At 46.5% G+C, this 17,476-nt stretch overlaps 1 protein-coding gene across 7 annotated transcripts in view; it reads left to right on the top strand.

Moving 5' to 3' along the window:
- LOC112265605 (protein Aster-B) overlaps positions 1 to 17,476 on the top strand; it is an 89,921-nt gene that overhangs the window by 69,347 nt on the left and 3,098 nt on the right. For 4 of the 7 annotated variants that reach the window (XM_042296273.1, XM_042296274.1, XM_024443099.2 and 1 more), the window contains 15 exons: positions 1,189 to 1,212; positions 6,578 to 6,662; positions 6,904 to 7,007; positions 7,180 to 7,275; positions 7,407 to 7,487; positions 7,614 to 7,729; positions 12,566 to 12,752; positions 12,996 to 13,179; positions 13,351 to 13,497; positions 13,615 to 13,879; positions 13,972 to 14,075; positions 14,194 to 14,400; positions 14,567 to 14,657; positions 14,916 to 14,927; positions 16,548 to 16,655. In XM_042296273.1, coding sequence (XP_042152207.1) covers positions 1,189 to 1,212; positions 6,578 to 6,662; positions 6,904 to 7,007; positions 7,180 to 7,275; positions 7,407 to 7,487; positions 7,614 to 7,729; positions 12,566 to 12,752; positions 12,996 to 13,179; positions 13,351 to 13,497; positions 13,615 to 13,879; positions 13,972 to 14,075; positions 14,194 to 14,400; positions 14,567 to 14,657; positions 14,916 to 14,927; positions 16,548 to 16,655 — 1,811 coding nt within the window. The remainder of the gene's footprint in view (positions 1 to 1,188; positions 1,213 to 6,577; positions 6,663 to 6,903; positions 7,008 to 7,179; positions 7,276 to 7,406; positions 7,488 to 7,613; positions 7,730 to 12,565; positions 12,753 to 12,995; positions 13,180 to 13,350; positions 13,498 to 13,614; positions 13,880 to 13,971; positions 14,076 to 14,193; positions 14,401 to 14,566; positions 14,658 to 14,915; positions 14,928 to 16,547; positions 16,656 to 17,476) is intronic. The other 3 variants (XM_042296276.1, XM_042296275.1, XM_042296277.1) reach the window with 3 other exon arrangements.

Below are 17,476 nucleotides of genomic sequence, written 5' to 3'. Positions count from 1 at the left end.
AGAGTTCCTCTCAAAGGGGACAACTTCTTCATCCTGACTTGATGTTGTTTCAGGACTCGAGAAATAGTTATGCTTACATTGTGAATATTTCTAAATGTAATGTTGTCTGCCAACAATCTCTGTGAGTTTTATGCCATTGTTTCTGATGACCATATCAACGATTCCAGTTTCCTGCACAGCAGTGAAAATCTAACTCTCCCGCCTGTGGGAGGTAACCGTTGGGTCCTAAGCAGAAATACAAAATCAATTACACACAAGTGGGTTTGGAGACTTTGCTCAATTGACTTCTGTAATGTGCAGTTCAGTCAGATGCCCTTGCAGAATGCACATCTTACCTGTTGTTTTGCCAGAAATTTCTCACAATAGATTCCACTGTTGAACATTGCAGATTTGGCTGCACTCTCAGACCAGCCTCACTCATTGATAGACCATGATTTATTAAATGATCAATTATAGTAGCCCTAATCTCATCTGAGACTACAGCTCTGGATCTTCCTGGGTGGGTGGGTGGGCGGGCGGGCGGGCGTGCTTTTGATTTGGGGGGGTGAGGTTACGAGGTTAAGGGTTCTAGACCCTGATTAGAATCACACGAGGGTATATTCCTAAGGTCACTTTCATATGGAGCTCAGGCTTACCCAGGACGCTAACCAGTGGGATTTACAGTTCTAGGCGTCTAGTGTTACAGTGTGATGGCTGGCTGAATTAATAAGAAAAATGACTGAGGATTAAGAAAAATGTCATGTTTTGCACCATTTTGTTGCAACTCCCATACCTTACTACAGATGTGATTCATAGATGAATGTTTGACAGACAGAAGCATCTTGTAGCGAAAGTATAGTGACAGCCTGAACGTGATCTCAGTCCAACACCAAGACCATTACACCAAGAGGTCCTGACATAACACAAGGTTGCCGGCCAGTGTACTAAGAGACAAGGTTGCTACATTTTAATGGGGCTTTAATTAATTCCTTTCGTTATGATTCTTCTTAAACAGCCAAGTAAATCTACTTGATGGCTCAGTTGGCCATCTGTGAGAAGTGGTTTGATACCCTGACATGGTGTTACTATAAAGCCATGGTTTCTCCTATGGTGTCTCTGTGGGACTCCATTTTATTTTCCTTTGTTTCTGTTGTTTTATTCCTTTCTTTTGTTGTTATTTGTGTCTATAAATGTACCTTCTCTCCCCAGCATGAAAGACAACACATCCTGAGAGTAAGCATGACTTGTACTCTTGTGCAATTTTTCAAATATCTTTCTGCTTAGTCCTTCTTCTTGGATCGCTTGACTGGTCTCTCTTTCCACTAGTCTGCTCCTCATCCCTCATTCATCAGTATGTTGTTTCCACCTGAGAGCGAAGCCACAATATGCAGCACTTTGGGGTTAGATGACCGAATGCCATGGCCACATTGTGGTTGTGTTTTTAAAAAATAGCGTTTTCAAAATGTCTGCTGTGTAAAGAGGGACTATAGGCTACTCAGAGCTGTGATGGTGGTGACGCAATGGGTGTTTTCAGTAGTCGGAGGCCGTTGCAAAATGTTTTGTCTGCTGCGAAACTGTTTACTCCAAACGGGGGAAAAAATGTTTTGCCATGAAAACGAGAGTTTCTATTGGACAAATGCAGGTATATCCCTCCCTGTTTCACTCTGTTTGGTTCCTAGAGTAAATGTTAAACCATTTCCATTTTTACAACAGGCCAAACATTTTGCAACGGTCTGCGACTAATGAATACACCCCAGGTCGTAACAAGTCTGCTCAGTGTATCATACTAAACCCACGGACCATGGTCAGTGTCTGGAGCAGCCCTGAATGCCTTGAATGACAGGGGAATGGAGCATGGGACTGGTTAGCATGTTCCAGTCCTCCCAACTCTTCAAATGTGCTCGTTTTGTCATTATGGCCACATTGGGTATAGTTTGGCATTGTTGCTTAGTGAAACTTGAAATGGAGATTCTCCAGAATGTTAAGAAGAACTATGGTCAACATCTAATGCTTTCTGATACTCTCCTCTAGCTACTTAACTTCATTTCTCTCCTATTCTACCATTACTAAACGAATACATCATAATACCAATGTGCTCCCAGAAACATTAACTAACACTAACTATGTAATTATGCCTAATCTCTGTTCTGGACCATTGGTATGTGTCTGATGCAGTGCTTTACCTGAGGTTATGGTAGGCTATGTGGTAGGCCATGTCACGGTCACTGTGTTTCTCTACATGGCAATGATGTTCTCCCATGGCACTGAACCTACTGTGATTACATCACAACCGTCCTGATATGAGGTCTGAGCCCAGTAGAGACACACAACAGGCCCCACCCTGCCATATCAACCTTCCTAATGACTCTGTTGCAATGCTTTCATGGCAACTGTACAGGACCTACGCAGGCAGTTGAGGTATTAACAAGGAAATCAATGTCTGCCAGGCACCAAATATAGTGGCTCATAGTATCGACAGTTAAGTGGCAGGTTTAAGAGACTGCTTTTCTCCAAGAGTTTTGTGAGGTGAAATATCTGCCTCCTCATACTCTCAGCTCTATAATGAAAACATTCTCGAGTTCATCCCCCTGCACGAGAGAGAAAGAGAGAGAGAGAGGAAAGAGCAGGAGAAGGTGAGCAAGAGGCTGCCATGTTTACTCTGAGGTAGATTCTCACAACAAGGATACCACTGTAGAGCCTATCTCCTAACACATGAAAGGCTCACCACTCTTCATAAAACTTTACATGAAACCACACTGGTTATTTTTACAATGTTTACAATGTAGGGAGCCGGGGTGCTTGTTTGAAATGTCAAGAAAAGCAAGCAGTGTGTATGATACAGGACAGGGTGAATCGTCAGAGATCCTGGCTTGGCTGTGTTTCTAAACCAGACCCCTCTCTGCTGAGCTGTTCCCACATCTGGTTCCTCCACCCTCCCACCATCAACACACCATTGGCAGGGAAAGTGTCAAGGAATAGTGTGTTTCAGATAGTCCTCACACACATGCAATCAAATACACATAGGCATACACCTTCCTGGCCAGTCCTCTCCAGAGTGGTTTGTAGCAACCTACTGTCAGTGGGGTGAGAGACTGGCCTCATTGTTTATAGGAATGGATATTTAACAGCCCCCTTAAAAGAATGGGGCCCCACCCTGGTTGACTGTACCTGTCTCCGACATCTCTCACTGTTTACCCAGCAGGTTAATGGTTAACTAAAACCTCAGGGACTGTCTATATCCCCATCATCACCTAGCAGCTACACTGTCTTAGGACTTGTCACATTGTCAACTGGAGAAGAACGGAGATAGTCGAATCAATAGCTTCTGCATTTGCTTTAGTCCTCATTTTCATTTTTGGGAAAAGCTCTTGGAAAAACGTTGAATTCAGATACTAGTCGGTTATCTGACATCCCGAATGCAGTTTTTGATGACAGTGGGCCCAGGTCGCAAACGTCTGAAGAAACGTTCTTCACGGGATGCAGAGGCATTTTCAACAGGAAGGTTCACGTCTGAGAGGGATCTGTGAATGATCTGAACTGTTTTCAACAGGGTGAAGGCTGTTCACGTCTGAGAGGGATCTGTGAATGATCTGAACTGTTTTCAACAGGGTGAAGGCTGTTCACGTCTGAGAGGGATCTGTGAATGATCTGAACTGTTTTCAACAGGGTGAAGGCTGTTCACGTCTGAGAGGGATCTGTGAATGATCTGAACTGTTTTCAACAGGGTGAAGGCTGTTCAAGTCTGAGAGGGATCTGTGAATGATCTGAACTGTTTTCAACAGGGTGAAGGCTGTTCACGTCTGAGAGGGATCTGTGAATGATCTGAACTGTTTTCAACAGGGTGAAGGCTGTTCACGTCTGAGAGGGATCTGTGAATGATCTGAACTGTTTTCAACAGGGTGAAGGCTGTTCACGTCTGAGAGGGATCTGTGAATGATCTGAACTGTTTTCAACAGGGTGAAGGCTGTTCACGTCTGAGAGGGATCAGTGAATGATCTGAACTGTTTTCAACAGGGTGAAGGCTGTTCACGTCTGAGAGGGATCTGTGAATGATCTGAACTGTTTTCAACAGGGTGCTGAGGATTATTTTGATTCCCGTTCAGTTTCCTGGAGCTTATTTCTTCTCACTGATTTGGCTAGATGTTGAGTGGGGTTGTGGAAATTGCGTAAGCAGGAAAGGTGGAAAGGAAAGGTTTCTGAATTCCGGTGCACAGATGTAACCAATCACAAGTGAGCCTAATGGCGTGCCAATTGAAGCCACAGTGTTTGTTTTGTTGCTGATGTATTTTATCATTGTGTCAACCTCTCACCACTGTGCTGATAGGTTGATTTGCCCAGCTCATAGTCAGATGAGAACCAATCTCTGTGCCTGTTTGTCTAGTCTGGTCGTAGTGACTGACAGGGATCTGGTTTCAGGACTGCATTACTGACCTTAGGGGAGGGTTGTGGGGGACAGAGAGTAGGGAAGTAGGCCACAGGGTTGCAGGGGGGTTTTAGTGATAGTAACACCTCTAAATGTGTTAACCCTCCTGTGTTATTGCTCTCTTATACCTGAATGGTCAAGGACAACGACAGGGGACATGCTCCCAGAGCTACACTGCTCCAACTGCATTAGACTGAGTCTCAAGTCTTGGCATGAGACTCCATGCCGCACCACTCAAGATTAATGGACTTGTTTTTCCTCACTGAAGGTTGTGTGCACATCTGTAACTCAATCACCTTGTCAGCCAGCGAGACGGGACTGCACCGCTTTCCAGTTTGGAAACTATCTCTCTTTCTCTCTCTTTCACTCTGTTTTTCTCTTTACCAAGAAAATTTATTTGCTTTCGCTGCTGGTGTGTCTGAGCTGCGTTCACCAAGGCGCTCTGAGGCGTCTGGATCTGGACAGCATTACACCCCCTGACCGCACACGCCTACCTGCCAGAGCTGCTATTATAATAAAAGACTTGTGGCCAGGATTACTAGAGTGCCAACGGCTGAAGGAGAAACAACTGGACTCATGTGGCAGCAGTCAGCCGGGTCCAGCTTTCACACTGAAAGGAAGTAGCACCCATACCAGGTTCAATCACAGCAGTCTCCAAGCCACAGCCACTGGACACACAACAGCTCTGTCTGTTTGTCTGCAGCAAACCTGGACCACTGGATCACCAGCATTGAAATCCACCGTTCTGAGCACCCCACAGGGTTTAGGTGTCCGTCTGTGTGTCTGAGGGTAGTGTATGGAGGCTCACAAGGGACTGCCGTCGGACTGGGAGGCAGTGCTGGAGCTGGATGAAGCCCTGGCTGGGTGGCTCCCACAGGATCCGGCCCAGGAAGAGTTTGGGTGGGAGTGGGACTGGGCCGCCTCGGACCGGCCAGACCAGGACTTGGAGTCAGAGGAGGTCCCTGCAGTAAGTTACTGACCCCCAGAGAGCTGATGCCAGGAGGGGGAGCGGCGGGGAGGGAAGAGGGGGAGAAGGTTTGGATGGGCGGTTTTTGTACTGTACCTGTGCCAAGAGCATAACTCGGTGGTTCCCTGACCCAATTATATTTTGCCAGGCAAATTAAAGGAAGTCAGTAGCTATTTGCATTCCCATAGTATGCATTCACCCTTTCCCTAGACAAAGTAAGAAGGCTGCAGTTTAAGGGGCATAGACAGGCATTTGTACTTTCTGTGAACATTTCTAGACAGTAAAAATGTCTGGAGCGTAATACATAATTCCAGTCTTCAAAGTTCTCGAATTTATCAAGTTTTCTTGACAGGCACCACTGGTTTTCATTCATAGCTTAACAGAAACAGATTATTTCTATCCATTCTGGGCTGTTGTTGTTATATGAGTATTGAACCTATAGCTACATGATGTTAATGTGAACAGTCTGTTGTTTTCCTTCAAGATTGAAGCAGGGAGAGGTTTTTCACCCTGAAGGGATGTCTTTGGTTACTGTATTGGCAGGCATTGTTTCCTGAAGCTGTTCCTACTCAAAGACAGCATCTGACTTAGATACATAGAGCACTCACCCCTGCACTCACACTCAGAAGGCGTATGGCTGTGGGTCACAGCAATACTTCCCTCTTTAAACAAGCCTGTCCTCTGAATCCAGGCCCAAGATAATATTTACCCAAATGCCTGAGAATGTAACAAGAGAGAATGAATTCCTTTGTGTGAGAATTTAACATTTCTTCTCATGACCTAAACCAACAACCAACCAGACTAGGTTTTATAAGATAAACTATAGCTATAAGGGTTTGCTAACGTAGCAGGTTTGATGTGTGTCTTTGTCTCCCTCTGTCCTACATATAAACTGTTGCTGCACAAAAGCACCATTGTGTGTGTTCATACAGTACATTGATGTTACCGTATATTGTTGTCTTGGGAATGTGACTCACATTAAGGATGCTCATGATAATGATAATGTCCAAAAGCATGCTCATTGGATGTCCTGAAGTGGCAAAATGTCAAGAGGGGATCGTGCTTGGTATCAAGTCTGGTTTTAAATGCACTTGTGAAAATGGATGTAGTCCAGTGTGTGTATGTGAGCGAGAGAGTGTGTGTTCAGGAATGTATGTGTGAGTCGTCCCTCTCTAAGAGGTTACCATTGTTGCTCTCCGTCTCTCCAGGTGTTGAGCCCCACATATAAACAGCGTAATGAGGACTTCAGGAAGCTCTTCAAGCAGCTACCGGACACAGAGCGACTCATCGTGGGTGAGTTACTAACACAAAGTGCTAGGCCACTAAGGCCAATTAGGTCATTGATATGGTGGATATAGGACATTAGCTTGGTTTTGGTCAAGTTAGTGTTGGCTGGTTGGAGTCAATTCCATTTAAACTATCAATTCAGGTCATTCATCTTCTGAATTGACTATATTGAAATAGAATTAACCCTGACCTTGATGGGTAGATTATGTATTCTTCCTGGGCTCTGATCTCTGACCTCTGCTGGCAGATTACTCCTGCGCCCTGCAACGAGACATCCTCCTGCAGGGCCGACTCTACCTCTCAGAAAACTGGATCTGTTTTTATAGCAACATCTTCCGCTGGGAAACGCTGGTACGCACTGTGCCTCTACGTGGGGCTTTCTGTTCTTTTGATCTTATCTATATGTCTCTGGTGTTGGTGAGTTTACAGTATTGAAATGTAATTGATTGTATTTCTATGGTTTGCAGCACAGTAGATATTTCAGTATTGTTCAACAGATATATTTTTTTGCATGTGTGTGCAGCTGACAGTGAGGCTGAAGGACATCTGCACCATGACAAAGGAGAAGACAGCCCGCCTCATCCCCAACGCCATCCAGGTGTCCACAGACGGTGACAAGGTAAGACAGGACAGGGACTGGATCTTCGGCATTCACTGACTGAAAGGAGGCTCAAACCTTCTCCTCAGCCTCATTTCAAAGCATATTTTTTGAACTGATACAAACTCATTATTTTAATTCTCTCCCCACAGCACTTTCTCACCTCATTTGGAGCGCGGGACAGGACCTACATGATGATGTTCAGGTTATGGCAGAATGCACTGCTGGACAAAGTAAGCCAGCAACCTCAATTAACCTCATCACAAATAGATCTACATGTTCAGTATATTGATACTTTTCTTTTCCATTGAATCCAAGTCTCTGCCGTTCTGAGTGTCGTCTCTAACCCTGTGCTCTAGCCCCTGTGCCCCAAAGAGCTATGGCACTTTGTCCATCAGTGTTATGGCAACGAGCTTGGCCTGACCAGTGACGACGAGGACTATGTTCCCCCTGACGACGACTTCAACACCATGGGGTGGGTGTGGTTTCCATGGCTACAGATATAAACACTGCCTCTTCAATTACCATCGTTGATTAAGACGCCCTTGATCTGCTGCGGGTTGTTATGAGAGGCTGGCCTCATTACTGAAGTACAGTTGAAATCAGAACTTTACATACACTTAGGTTGGAGTCATTAAAACTAGTTTTTCTGTCACGCCCTGGTCTTAGTATTTTGTGTTTATATATTTATTTGGTCAGGCCAGGGTGTGACATGGGGTTATTTTGTGTTGTGTTGTGGTATTGGGGGTTTTAGTAGGTATTGGGATTGTGGCTGAGTAGGGGTGTCTAGCATAGTCTATGGCTGCCTGAGGTTCTCAATCAGAGTCAGGTGATTCTCGTTGTCTCTGATTGGGAACCATATTTAGGTAGCCTGGGTTTCACTGTGTGTTTGTGGGTGAGTGTTCCTGTCTCTGTGTTAGTTGTCACCAGACAGGCTGTATAGGTTTTCGCATTCCGTTTGTTGTTTTTTGTATTGTTCGTTTTCGTCGTTATTAAAGATGTCTCGATTTAACCACGCTGCATTTTGGTCCGATCCTTGTTCTACCTCTTCGTCAGAGGAGGAGATAGAAGAGAGCCATAACAGAATCACCCACCACACACGGACCAAGCAGCGTGGTGACAGGCAGCGACAGCAGAAGCAACAAAGGGAGGAATGGACATGGGAGGATGAATTGTTCGGAGAAGGACCCTGGGATCAGCCTGGAGAATATCGCCGTCCCAAAGAAGAACTGGAGGCGGCGAGAGCTGAGAGGCGCTGGTATGAGGAGAAGCAACAGCGGCAGCAGGAGCAGGAGCAACAATATTGGGACTACACTACTTGGGAGGAAATAGACAGGTGGGCTGTCGACACAGAGAAAGTGCCGGAGCCCGCCTGGGATTCGCTGGAGCAGTGCGAAGCAGGTTATCGGAGAATGGAGTTGGCGAAGCAGGCATGGCGGCGCGGACGGAAGACAGAGAGTCAGCCCCAAAAATGTATTGGGGGGGGGGGCTCAGGGAGAGAGTGGCAGAGTCAGGAGTCAGACCTGAGCCAACTCTCCCTGTTTATAGTGAGGAGCCAAGGAGGAGACCAGAACCAGAGCTGGTGTTAGAGGTGAGCGAAGCAGAGACTGTGAAGGAGTTAATGGGGAAATTGGAGGAGAGAGTAATGAGGGAGTTGCTAGTTTGGTGCTGTAGGTACGATATTCGTCCGACGGAGCGAGTCGGGGATTTGATGGCACCTGGGTCAGCGCTCCATACTCGTCCTGAGGTGCGTGTTAGTCGGCTGGTGAAGAGTGTGCCAGCCTCACGCACTAGGCCTCCTGTGTACCTACCTAGCCTTGCACGTCCTGTGCCAGTCCTGCTCTCAGGCTCTCCAGTACACCTTCACAGTCCGGTCCATCCTGTGCCACGTTCACACACCATTTCTCCGGTGGCAGCTCCCCGCACCAGGCTTCCTGTGCGTGTTCTCTATCCAGTTCCACCAGTGCCAGCACCACGCATCAGGCCTACAGTGCGCCTCGCCTCTCCAGCGCTGCCGGAGTCTCCCGCCTGTTCAGCGCTGTCGGAGCCTTTCTCCTCTCCTGCGCTGCTGGAGTCTCCCGCCTGTTTAGCGCAGCCAGAGCCTTCCTTCTCTCAAGCGCTGCCGGAGTCTCCTGCCTGTTCAGCGCAGCCAGAGCTGCCAGTCTGCATGGAGCAGCCAGAGCTGCCAGTCTGCATGGAGCAGCCAGAGCTGCCAGTCTGCATGGAGCAGCCAGAGCTGCCAGTCTGCATGGAGCAGCCAGAGCTGCCAGTCTGCATGGAGCAGCCAGAGCTACCAGTCTGCATGGAGCAGCCAGAGCTGTCAGTCTACATGGAGCTGCCAGTCTGCATGGAGCAGCCAGAGCTGCCAGTCTGCATGGAGCAGCCAGAGCTGCCAGTCTGCATGGAGCAGCCGGAGCTGCCAGTCTGCATGGAGCAGCCGGAGATGCCAGTCTGCATGGAGCAGCCGGAGCTGCCAGTCTGCATGGAGCAGCCGGAGCTGCCAGTCTGCATGGAGCAGCCGGAGCTGCCAGTCTGCATGGAGCAGCCGGAGCTGCCAGTCAGCCAGGATCCACCGTTCAGCCATGATCTTCCAGATCCGCCAGTCAGCCAGGATCTGCCAGAGGCTACTACCTGCCTGAGTTTCCTCTCAGTACTGGGCTTCCTCTCAGTACTGGGCTTCCTCTCAGTGCTGGGCTTCCCCTCAGTGCTGGGCTTCCCCTCAGTGCTGGGCTTCCCCTCAGTGCTGGGCTTCCCCTCAGTGCTGGGCTTCCCCTCAGTGCTGGGCTTCCCCTCAGTGCTGGGCTTCCCCTCAGTGCTGGGCTTCCCCTCAGTGCTGGGCTTCCCCTCAGTGCTGGGCTTCCCCTCAGTGCTGAGCTTCCCCTCAGTCCCGAGCTTCCCCTCAGTCCCGAGCTTCCCCTCAGTCCCGAGCTTCTACCTCAGTCCCGAGCTGCCCCTCAATCCAGTGGGGTCCTTGGTGAGGGTTATTAGGCCTAGGTCGGCGGCGAGGGTCGCCAGTCAAAGGACGCGTTACAGGGGGACTAAGACTTGGTTGGAGTGGGGTCCACGTCCCGAGCCGGAGCCGCCACCGTGGACAGACGCCCACCCGGACCCTCCCCTATGGGTTTTAGTGTGCGGCCGGGAGTCCGCACCTTGGGGGGGGGGGGTTCTGTCACGCCCTGGTCTTAGTATTTTGTGTTTATATATTTATTTGGTCAGGCCAGGGTGTGACATGGGGTTATTTTGTGTTGTGTTGTGGTATTGGGGGTTTTAGTAGGTATTGGGATTGTGGCTGAGTAGGGGTGTCTAGCATAGTCTATGGCTGCCTGAGGTTCTCAATCAGAGTCAGGTGATTCTCGTTGTCTCTGATTGGGAACCATATTTAGGTAGCCTGGGTTTCACTGTGTGTTTGTGGGTGAGTGTTCCTGTCTCTGTGTTAGTTGTCACCAGACAGGCTGTATAGGTTTTCGCATTCCGTTTGTTGTTTTTTGTATTGTTCGTTTTCATCGTTATTAAAGATGTCTCGATTTAACCACGCTGCATTTTGGTCCGATCCTTGTTCTACCTCTTCGTCAGAGGAGGAGATAGAAGAGAGCCGTAACATTTTCAAGAACTCCACTAATTTCTTGTGAACAAACTATAGCTTTGGCAAGTCGGTTAGGACATATACTTTGTGCATGACACAAGTCATTTTTCCAACAATTGTTTACAGACAGATTATTTCACTTATAATTCACTGTATCACAATTCCAGTGGGTCAGAAGTTTTACATACAGTAAGTTGACTGTACTTTTAAACAGCTTGGAAAATTCCAGAAAATGATGTCATGGCTTTAGACGCTTCTGATAGGCTAATTGACATGATTTGAGTCAATTGGAGGTGTACCTGTGGATGTATTTCAAGGCATAACATGTCATGGGAAAATCAAAAGAAATCAGCCAAGACCTCGGGAAAAAAATTGTAGACCTCCACAAGTCTGGTTCATCCTTGGGAGCAATTTCCAAACGCTTGGATATACCACGTTCATCTGTACAAACAATAGTATGCAAGTATAAACACCATGGGACCACGCAGCCGTCATACCGCTCAGGAAGGAGACACGTTCTGTCTCCTAGAGATGAACGTACTTTGATACGAAAAGTGCAAATCAATCCCAGAACAGCAGCAAAGGACCTTGTGAAGATGCTGGAGGAAACAGGTACAAAAGTATCTATATACACAGTAAATGGAGTCCTATATCGATATAACCTGAAAGGCCGCTCAGCAATGAAGACGCCACTGCTCCAAAACTGCCATAAAAAAGCCAGATTACAGTTTGCAACTGCACATGGGGACAAAGATCATACTTTTTGGAGAAATGTCCTCTGGTCTGATGAAACAGAAATAGAACCGTTTGGCCTAATAACCATCGTTATGTTTGCAGGAAAAAGCCGAAGAACACCATCCCAACCGTGAAGCACGGGGGTGGCAACATCATGTTGTGGGGATGCTTTGCTGCAGGAGGGACTGGTGCACTTCACAAAATAGATGGCATCATGAGGTAGGACAATTATGTGGATATATTGAAGCAACATCTCAAGACATCAGTCAGGAAGTTAAAGCTTGGTCGCAAATGGTCTTCCAAATGGACAATGACCCCAAGCATTCTTCCAAAGTTGTGGCAAAATGGCTTAAGGACAACAAAGACAAGGTATTGGAGTGGCCATCACAAAGCACTTACCTCAATCCTATAGAAAATTTGTGGGCAGAACTGAAAAAGCATGTGCGAGCAAGGAGGCCTACAATCCTGACTCAGTTACACCAGCTCTGTCAGGAGGAATGGTCCAAAATCCACCCAATTTATTCTGGGAAGCTTGGTGAAGGCTACCCAAAATGTTTGACAGTTAAACAATTTGAAGGCAATGCTACCAAATACTTATTGAGTGTATGTAAACTTCTGACCCACTGGGAATGTGATGAAATAAATAAAAGCTGAAATAAATCATTCTCTCTACTATCATTCTGACATTTCACATTCTTAAAATAAAGTGGTGATCCTAACTGACCTAAGACAGGGAATTCTTACTAACATTAAATGTCAGGAATTGTGAAAAACTGAGTTTAAATCTATTTGGCTAAGGTGTATGTAAACTTCCGACTTCAACTGTACACACTCACACACAAACACTATCACACAAACACACACACACATACCCCTCTCAGCCCTGCTTCACATCCCTCTCAGCCCTCTGTCCATTATCTTGTAAAAGCAATACTCCAGAACTCATAACCCTAACCTCCAGCTGGGCCCTGTTCCCCTACGATGGTGGTGTAGGTTCTGTGAGGAGATTCCTAACGAGGAGAATGAGATCAGTAATGACAACTTGTCTAAGAGCAGTGCCGAGGCCAAGCACGAGGGCAGCCCTCCATCCATACACAAGAAATGCATCATCACCAACAGCACCATCAGCTCAACCATCAGCAGCGAGCCCCTCTCTGTGAGTCTCAGCGACATAATAGAGGTCAGAGGTTAAATCAATTACTGTTTTGTGATTTGTTTTGATGGAGGGGAAATGCATTTGTTATTCTGCCTATAGCCTGCATATGGGGAATACAGTTAACTCAACAGAATGTTTTCTGTAATTTGATCACCAGAACTGAATTAACATAAAAAAATGAACACATACCATCCTACTCATAACTATGTACTGTAGTATCCTACAGTGTATTTCTAGTGACTGACCCCCTCCTCCTCTGTGTCCTAGTATGACCTCCCTCCAGACGAATACATCGACTGCCTCCCTAACGGGGAGCTGCTGGCCTTGCCCCTGGTGCTGGAGCAGAGGCTAGCGGAGGCCAGCGGCCTGGTGCCCTCAACCTCCCTAGACTTCAACGACAATGAAGACATCCCCACCGAACTCAGTGACTCCTCAGAGACCCACGACGAGGGTACGATTTCAATCTTCCGTCCATTAACAGATTTTCTGCATATATACTGTATATTGCTTGAAACAAGCTTTTCTGTGATGTCACTAAGTTTTGGTATTACTGTCACCATATGATATTATGTCCCCAAAGGCACTTAAATCTAATGTGTGTTTCCCCTTTATGGCTCTCCAGCAGGGGAAGTGCAGGCCTTCCACGATGACCTTAAAGGGAGACAGTACATCGATGAGGTTTACAAGTTCAGTGTGGACAAGATGTACGACATCCTCTTCACAGAATCCCAGTTTATGACCGACTTCATGGAGCAGCGCAGGTTCTCTGGTTAGTCAGACATTCTGTTTGTTGGCGTTACTGTCAGCATCACATTATTGGCTCCTCCATTGGTGTTGTCTTGTGACAATGTAGTGATAGAATGTGTATACATATAACGCCACACAGATATAGTGTTTCACTCCTGGAAGAAGGACGACGCAGCGGGGAACCAGACGAGAGAGATCATGTACACCATCTCCCTGTCCAACCCGCTGGCCCCCAAGACAGCCACTGTCACAGAGACCCAGACACTGTACAAGGCTAGCCATGAGAGTGAGTGCTACATCATCGATGCTGAGGTCATCACACACGACGTGCCCTACCACGACTACTTCTACACGCTCAACCGTTACATGCTGACACGGGTGGCCAAGAACAAGTGCCGTTTAAGGTGAGGAGGGCCTTATAGCAGCTGTTGGAATAACATGTGGCTCTTGAAACTATTAGAAGTTAATTTAGAAACACTGCCTGTCTTGTCACTAGGGTGTCCACTGAGCTGCGTTACAGAAAACAGCCATGGGGATTAGTGAAGGGCTTCATCGAGAAGAACTTCTGGAGCGGGCTGGACGAGAACTTCCGCCATCTTGGTAAGTTCCTCAACCAGCTGTTAAGTCTGTCAACCCAAATGTTCAGCAACATTTAATCTGATGACCGTAAACCATCCTAATGTGTGAAAGTAAAAACTGCTTCTGTGTGCCCTGTCAGAGTTGGAGCTGTCGAAGGTGGAGGATGTGGTGTTGGAGTCGGCCCGGCCCTCTCCCAAGGTCAAGGTGGTGAAGACGTCTGTGAGGCGGAGGAAAAGACCACTGGTCCAATTACGGAGCCAGCACCTGGACGACGCCCTCCTCAGCCCTGTCACCACGCCAACCGACGACGAGGTCATCCACCGCATCAAACATGTGGGCGTGACAGGTCAGATGGCAGGGGGACACTTTTAATGCTGTTATACACTGCTCATTCTTATACACTTTCATAAGGTACATGCATACATTACATGCACTCTTATACATTTCCACAAATGTATATTGTGTTAAATATATCAAGTTGACCCTGTCTGTGTTTGGTCTGCCCCCCTCAGGTTCCACTCAGACCAGGCACATGCCTGAGCACCTCCCTGGAGGCATTGCCCTCTACAGTGTCTCCAAACTGCTGCTCATCATCAGCTTTGTGTGAGTACACTCTATCACACACACACACACACACACACACACACACATACAGTATACACACATACATACAGTATACACACTCACTTTCAGATCCATCTTCATAATTTGTGTTTCATTTGTAGTCGTCTCAGTTCAACTCTCTTTGAAATCTTTAGTAGTTAGCAAAAATCTGACTCTGGGTTAAACATTTGTTTGTTTTTGTTTGTGTTCTGAATTTGATTCCTCTCTCCTCTCCTCTCCTTTTATTGCTTGCCATAGGATCTGTCTAAGGTACATCTGTCTAATGATAAACCACTTAGCCCTGACTAGGAAACATACTTCTCCCTCATTGTAACTGGTTCATTAACCTTTTACTGTAATGGGCTAAATCAGGGAGTTTCTTGGTAGTCTTAAACAAATGTACTTTGAAACAAAAATATACACCTCACACACATGGTTATGGGCTTACGAAAACGAAGACACCTGTACCATGTCAGATATAGAGTTGAAGTGTCTTCAATTCTGAGTTTGCATCCCAATATCACACTTTTATACCAAAGGTATGTGGACACCTGCTCGTCGAAAATCTCATTCCAAAATCATGGGAATTACTATGGATTTGGGCCCCCCTTTGGGGGGGCCCATTCCACTAGATGTTGGAAATTGCTGCGGGGACTTGCTTCCATTCAGCCACAAGAGCAATGGTGAGGTCGGGCACTGATGTTGGGCGATTAGGCCTGGCTCGAATTCTGCATTCTAATTCATCCCAAAGGTGTTTGTGGGGTTACGGTCAGGGCTCTGTACAGGCCAGTCAAGTTTTTCCAAACAGGTCTCAACAAACCATTTCTGCATGGACCTCACTTTGTGCAGGGGGCATGTCATGCTGAAACAGGAAAAAACTGTTGCCACAAAGTTGGAAACACAGAATGGTCTAGGTCATTGAATGCTGTAGCTTTAATATTACCCTTCAATGGAACTAAGGGGCCTAGCCTGAAACATGAAAAACAGCCCTAGACCATTATGCCTCCTCCTCCAAACTTTACAGCTGACAGTATGCATTGGGGCAGGTAGCATTCTCCTGGCATCCGCCATAACCAGATTTGTCTGTCAGACTGCCAGACTCCAGAGAAAGCGTTTCCACTGCTCCAGCGTCCAATGGCGGAAAGATCCAGCTTGGCATTGCGCATGGTGATCTTATGCTTGTGTGCGGCTGCTCGGCCATGGAAACCCATTTCATGAAGCTCCCGACTAACAGTTATTTCGCTAATGTTGCTTCCAGAGACAGTTTGGAACTCAGTAGTGAGTGTTGCAACCGAACACAGATGATTATTGCATGCTATTCGCTTCAGCACTCGGCGGTGTCATTCTGTGAGCTTGTGTGGCCTACCACTTCGCGTCTGAGCCGCTCCTAGACATTTCCACCTTACAATAGCAGCACTTACTGTTGACCGAGGCAAATTTAGCAGGGCAGAAATTTGAGCATCTGACTTGTTGGAAAGGTGGCATCCTATGACAGTGCCACGTTGAAAGTCACTGATCTCTTAAGTAAGGCCATTCTATAGCCAATGTTTGCATGGCTTTGTGCTCGATTTTATACACCTGTCAGCACCTGGCGTGGCTGAAATAGCAGAATCCTCTAATTTGAAGGGGTGTCCACATACTTTTGAATATATAGTGTATGTCACAGAAGACTGAAATAACAAAACCGCTTGATATAGAAACATAGGAAAAAAAAGTTTATTAAATATGAAATTATTACAAATATTAATGACATTCCACCCATGAAGCCACTAAGTCACTTGACTGCAGAAAATGCTGCTGAATATACAGACTAGGGCACCTCTGTATCTTTCATTACTCATCTTCTTTCCTTTGTCCCTTACATTCTTCTGATTTCCTCTCCTCCCTCAGCCTGGTTTTGCTGGTGTTGCTCAACATGATGCTGTTCTATAAGCTGTGGATGCTGGAGTATTCTGCACAGCCTCTTACCACCTGGCAAGGGCTGCGGATACATGAGAAGTACGCTAACCATCTATAGGTTTTTAGTGTTATGCCTATTGCCTACATAATACTAGAATTTACAGTGAGGGGAAAAAAGTATTTGATCCCCTGCTGATTTTGTACGTTTGCCCACTGACAAAGAAATTATCCATCTATAATTTTAATGGTAGGTTTATTTGAACAGTGAGAGACAGAATAACAACAACAAAAATCCAGAAAAACGCATGTCAAAAATGTTCTAAATTGATTTGCATTTTAATGAGGGCAATAAGTATTTGACCCCCTCTCAATTAGAAAGATTTCTGGCTCCCAGGTGTCTTTTATACAGGTAATGAGCTCTTAAAGGGAGTGCTCCTAGTGCTCCTCAGCTTTTTTTCTTTTTTTTTTTACCTTTATTTAACTAGGCAAGTCAGTTAAGAACAAATTCTTATTTTCAATGACGGCCTAGGAACAGTGGGTTAACTGCCTGTTCAGGGGCAGAACGACAGATTTGTACCTTGTCAGCTCTGGGATTTGAACTTGCTACCTTCCGGTTACTAGTCCAATGCTCTAACCACTAGGCTACCCTGCCACACCCAGCTTGTTACCTGTATAAAATAAACCTGTCCACAGAAGACCAAAGAGCTCTCCAAGGATGTCAGGGACAAGATTGTAGACCTACACAAGGCTGGAATGGGCTACAAGACCATCGCCAAGCAGCTTGGTGAGAAGGTGACAACAGTTGGTGTGATTATTCGCAAATGGAAGAAACACAAAAGAACTTATCAATCTCCCTTGGCCTAATGCTCCATGCAAAATCTCACCTCGTGGAGTTGCAATGATCATGAGAACGGTGAGGA

This window comes from Oncorhynchus tshawytscha, linkage group LG13, assembly GCF_018296145.1.
Source record: "Oncorhynchus tshawytscha isolate Ot180627B linkage group LG13, Otsh_v2.0, whole genome shotgun sequence".
In the NCBI taxonomy this organism is placed as follows: domain Eukaryota; kingdom Metazoa; phylum Chordata; class Actinopteri; order Salmoniformes; family Salmonidae; genus Oncorhynchus; species Oncorhynchus tshawytscha.
This window is presented reverse-complemented; position numbering and strand designations above follow the sequence as displayed.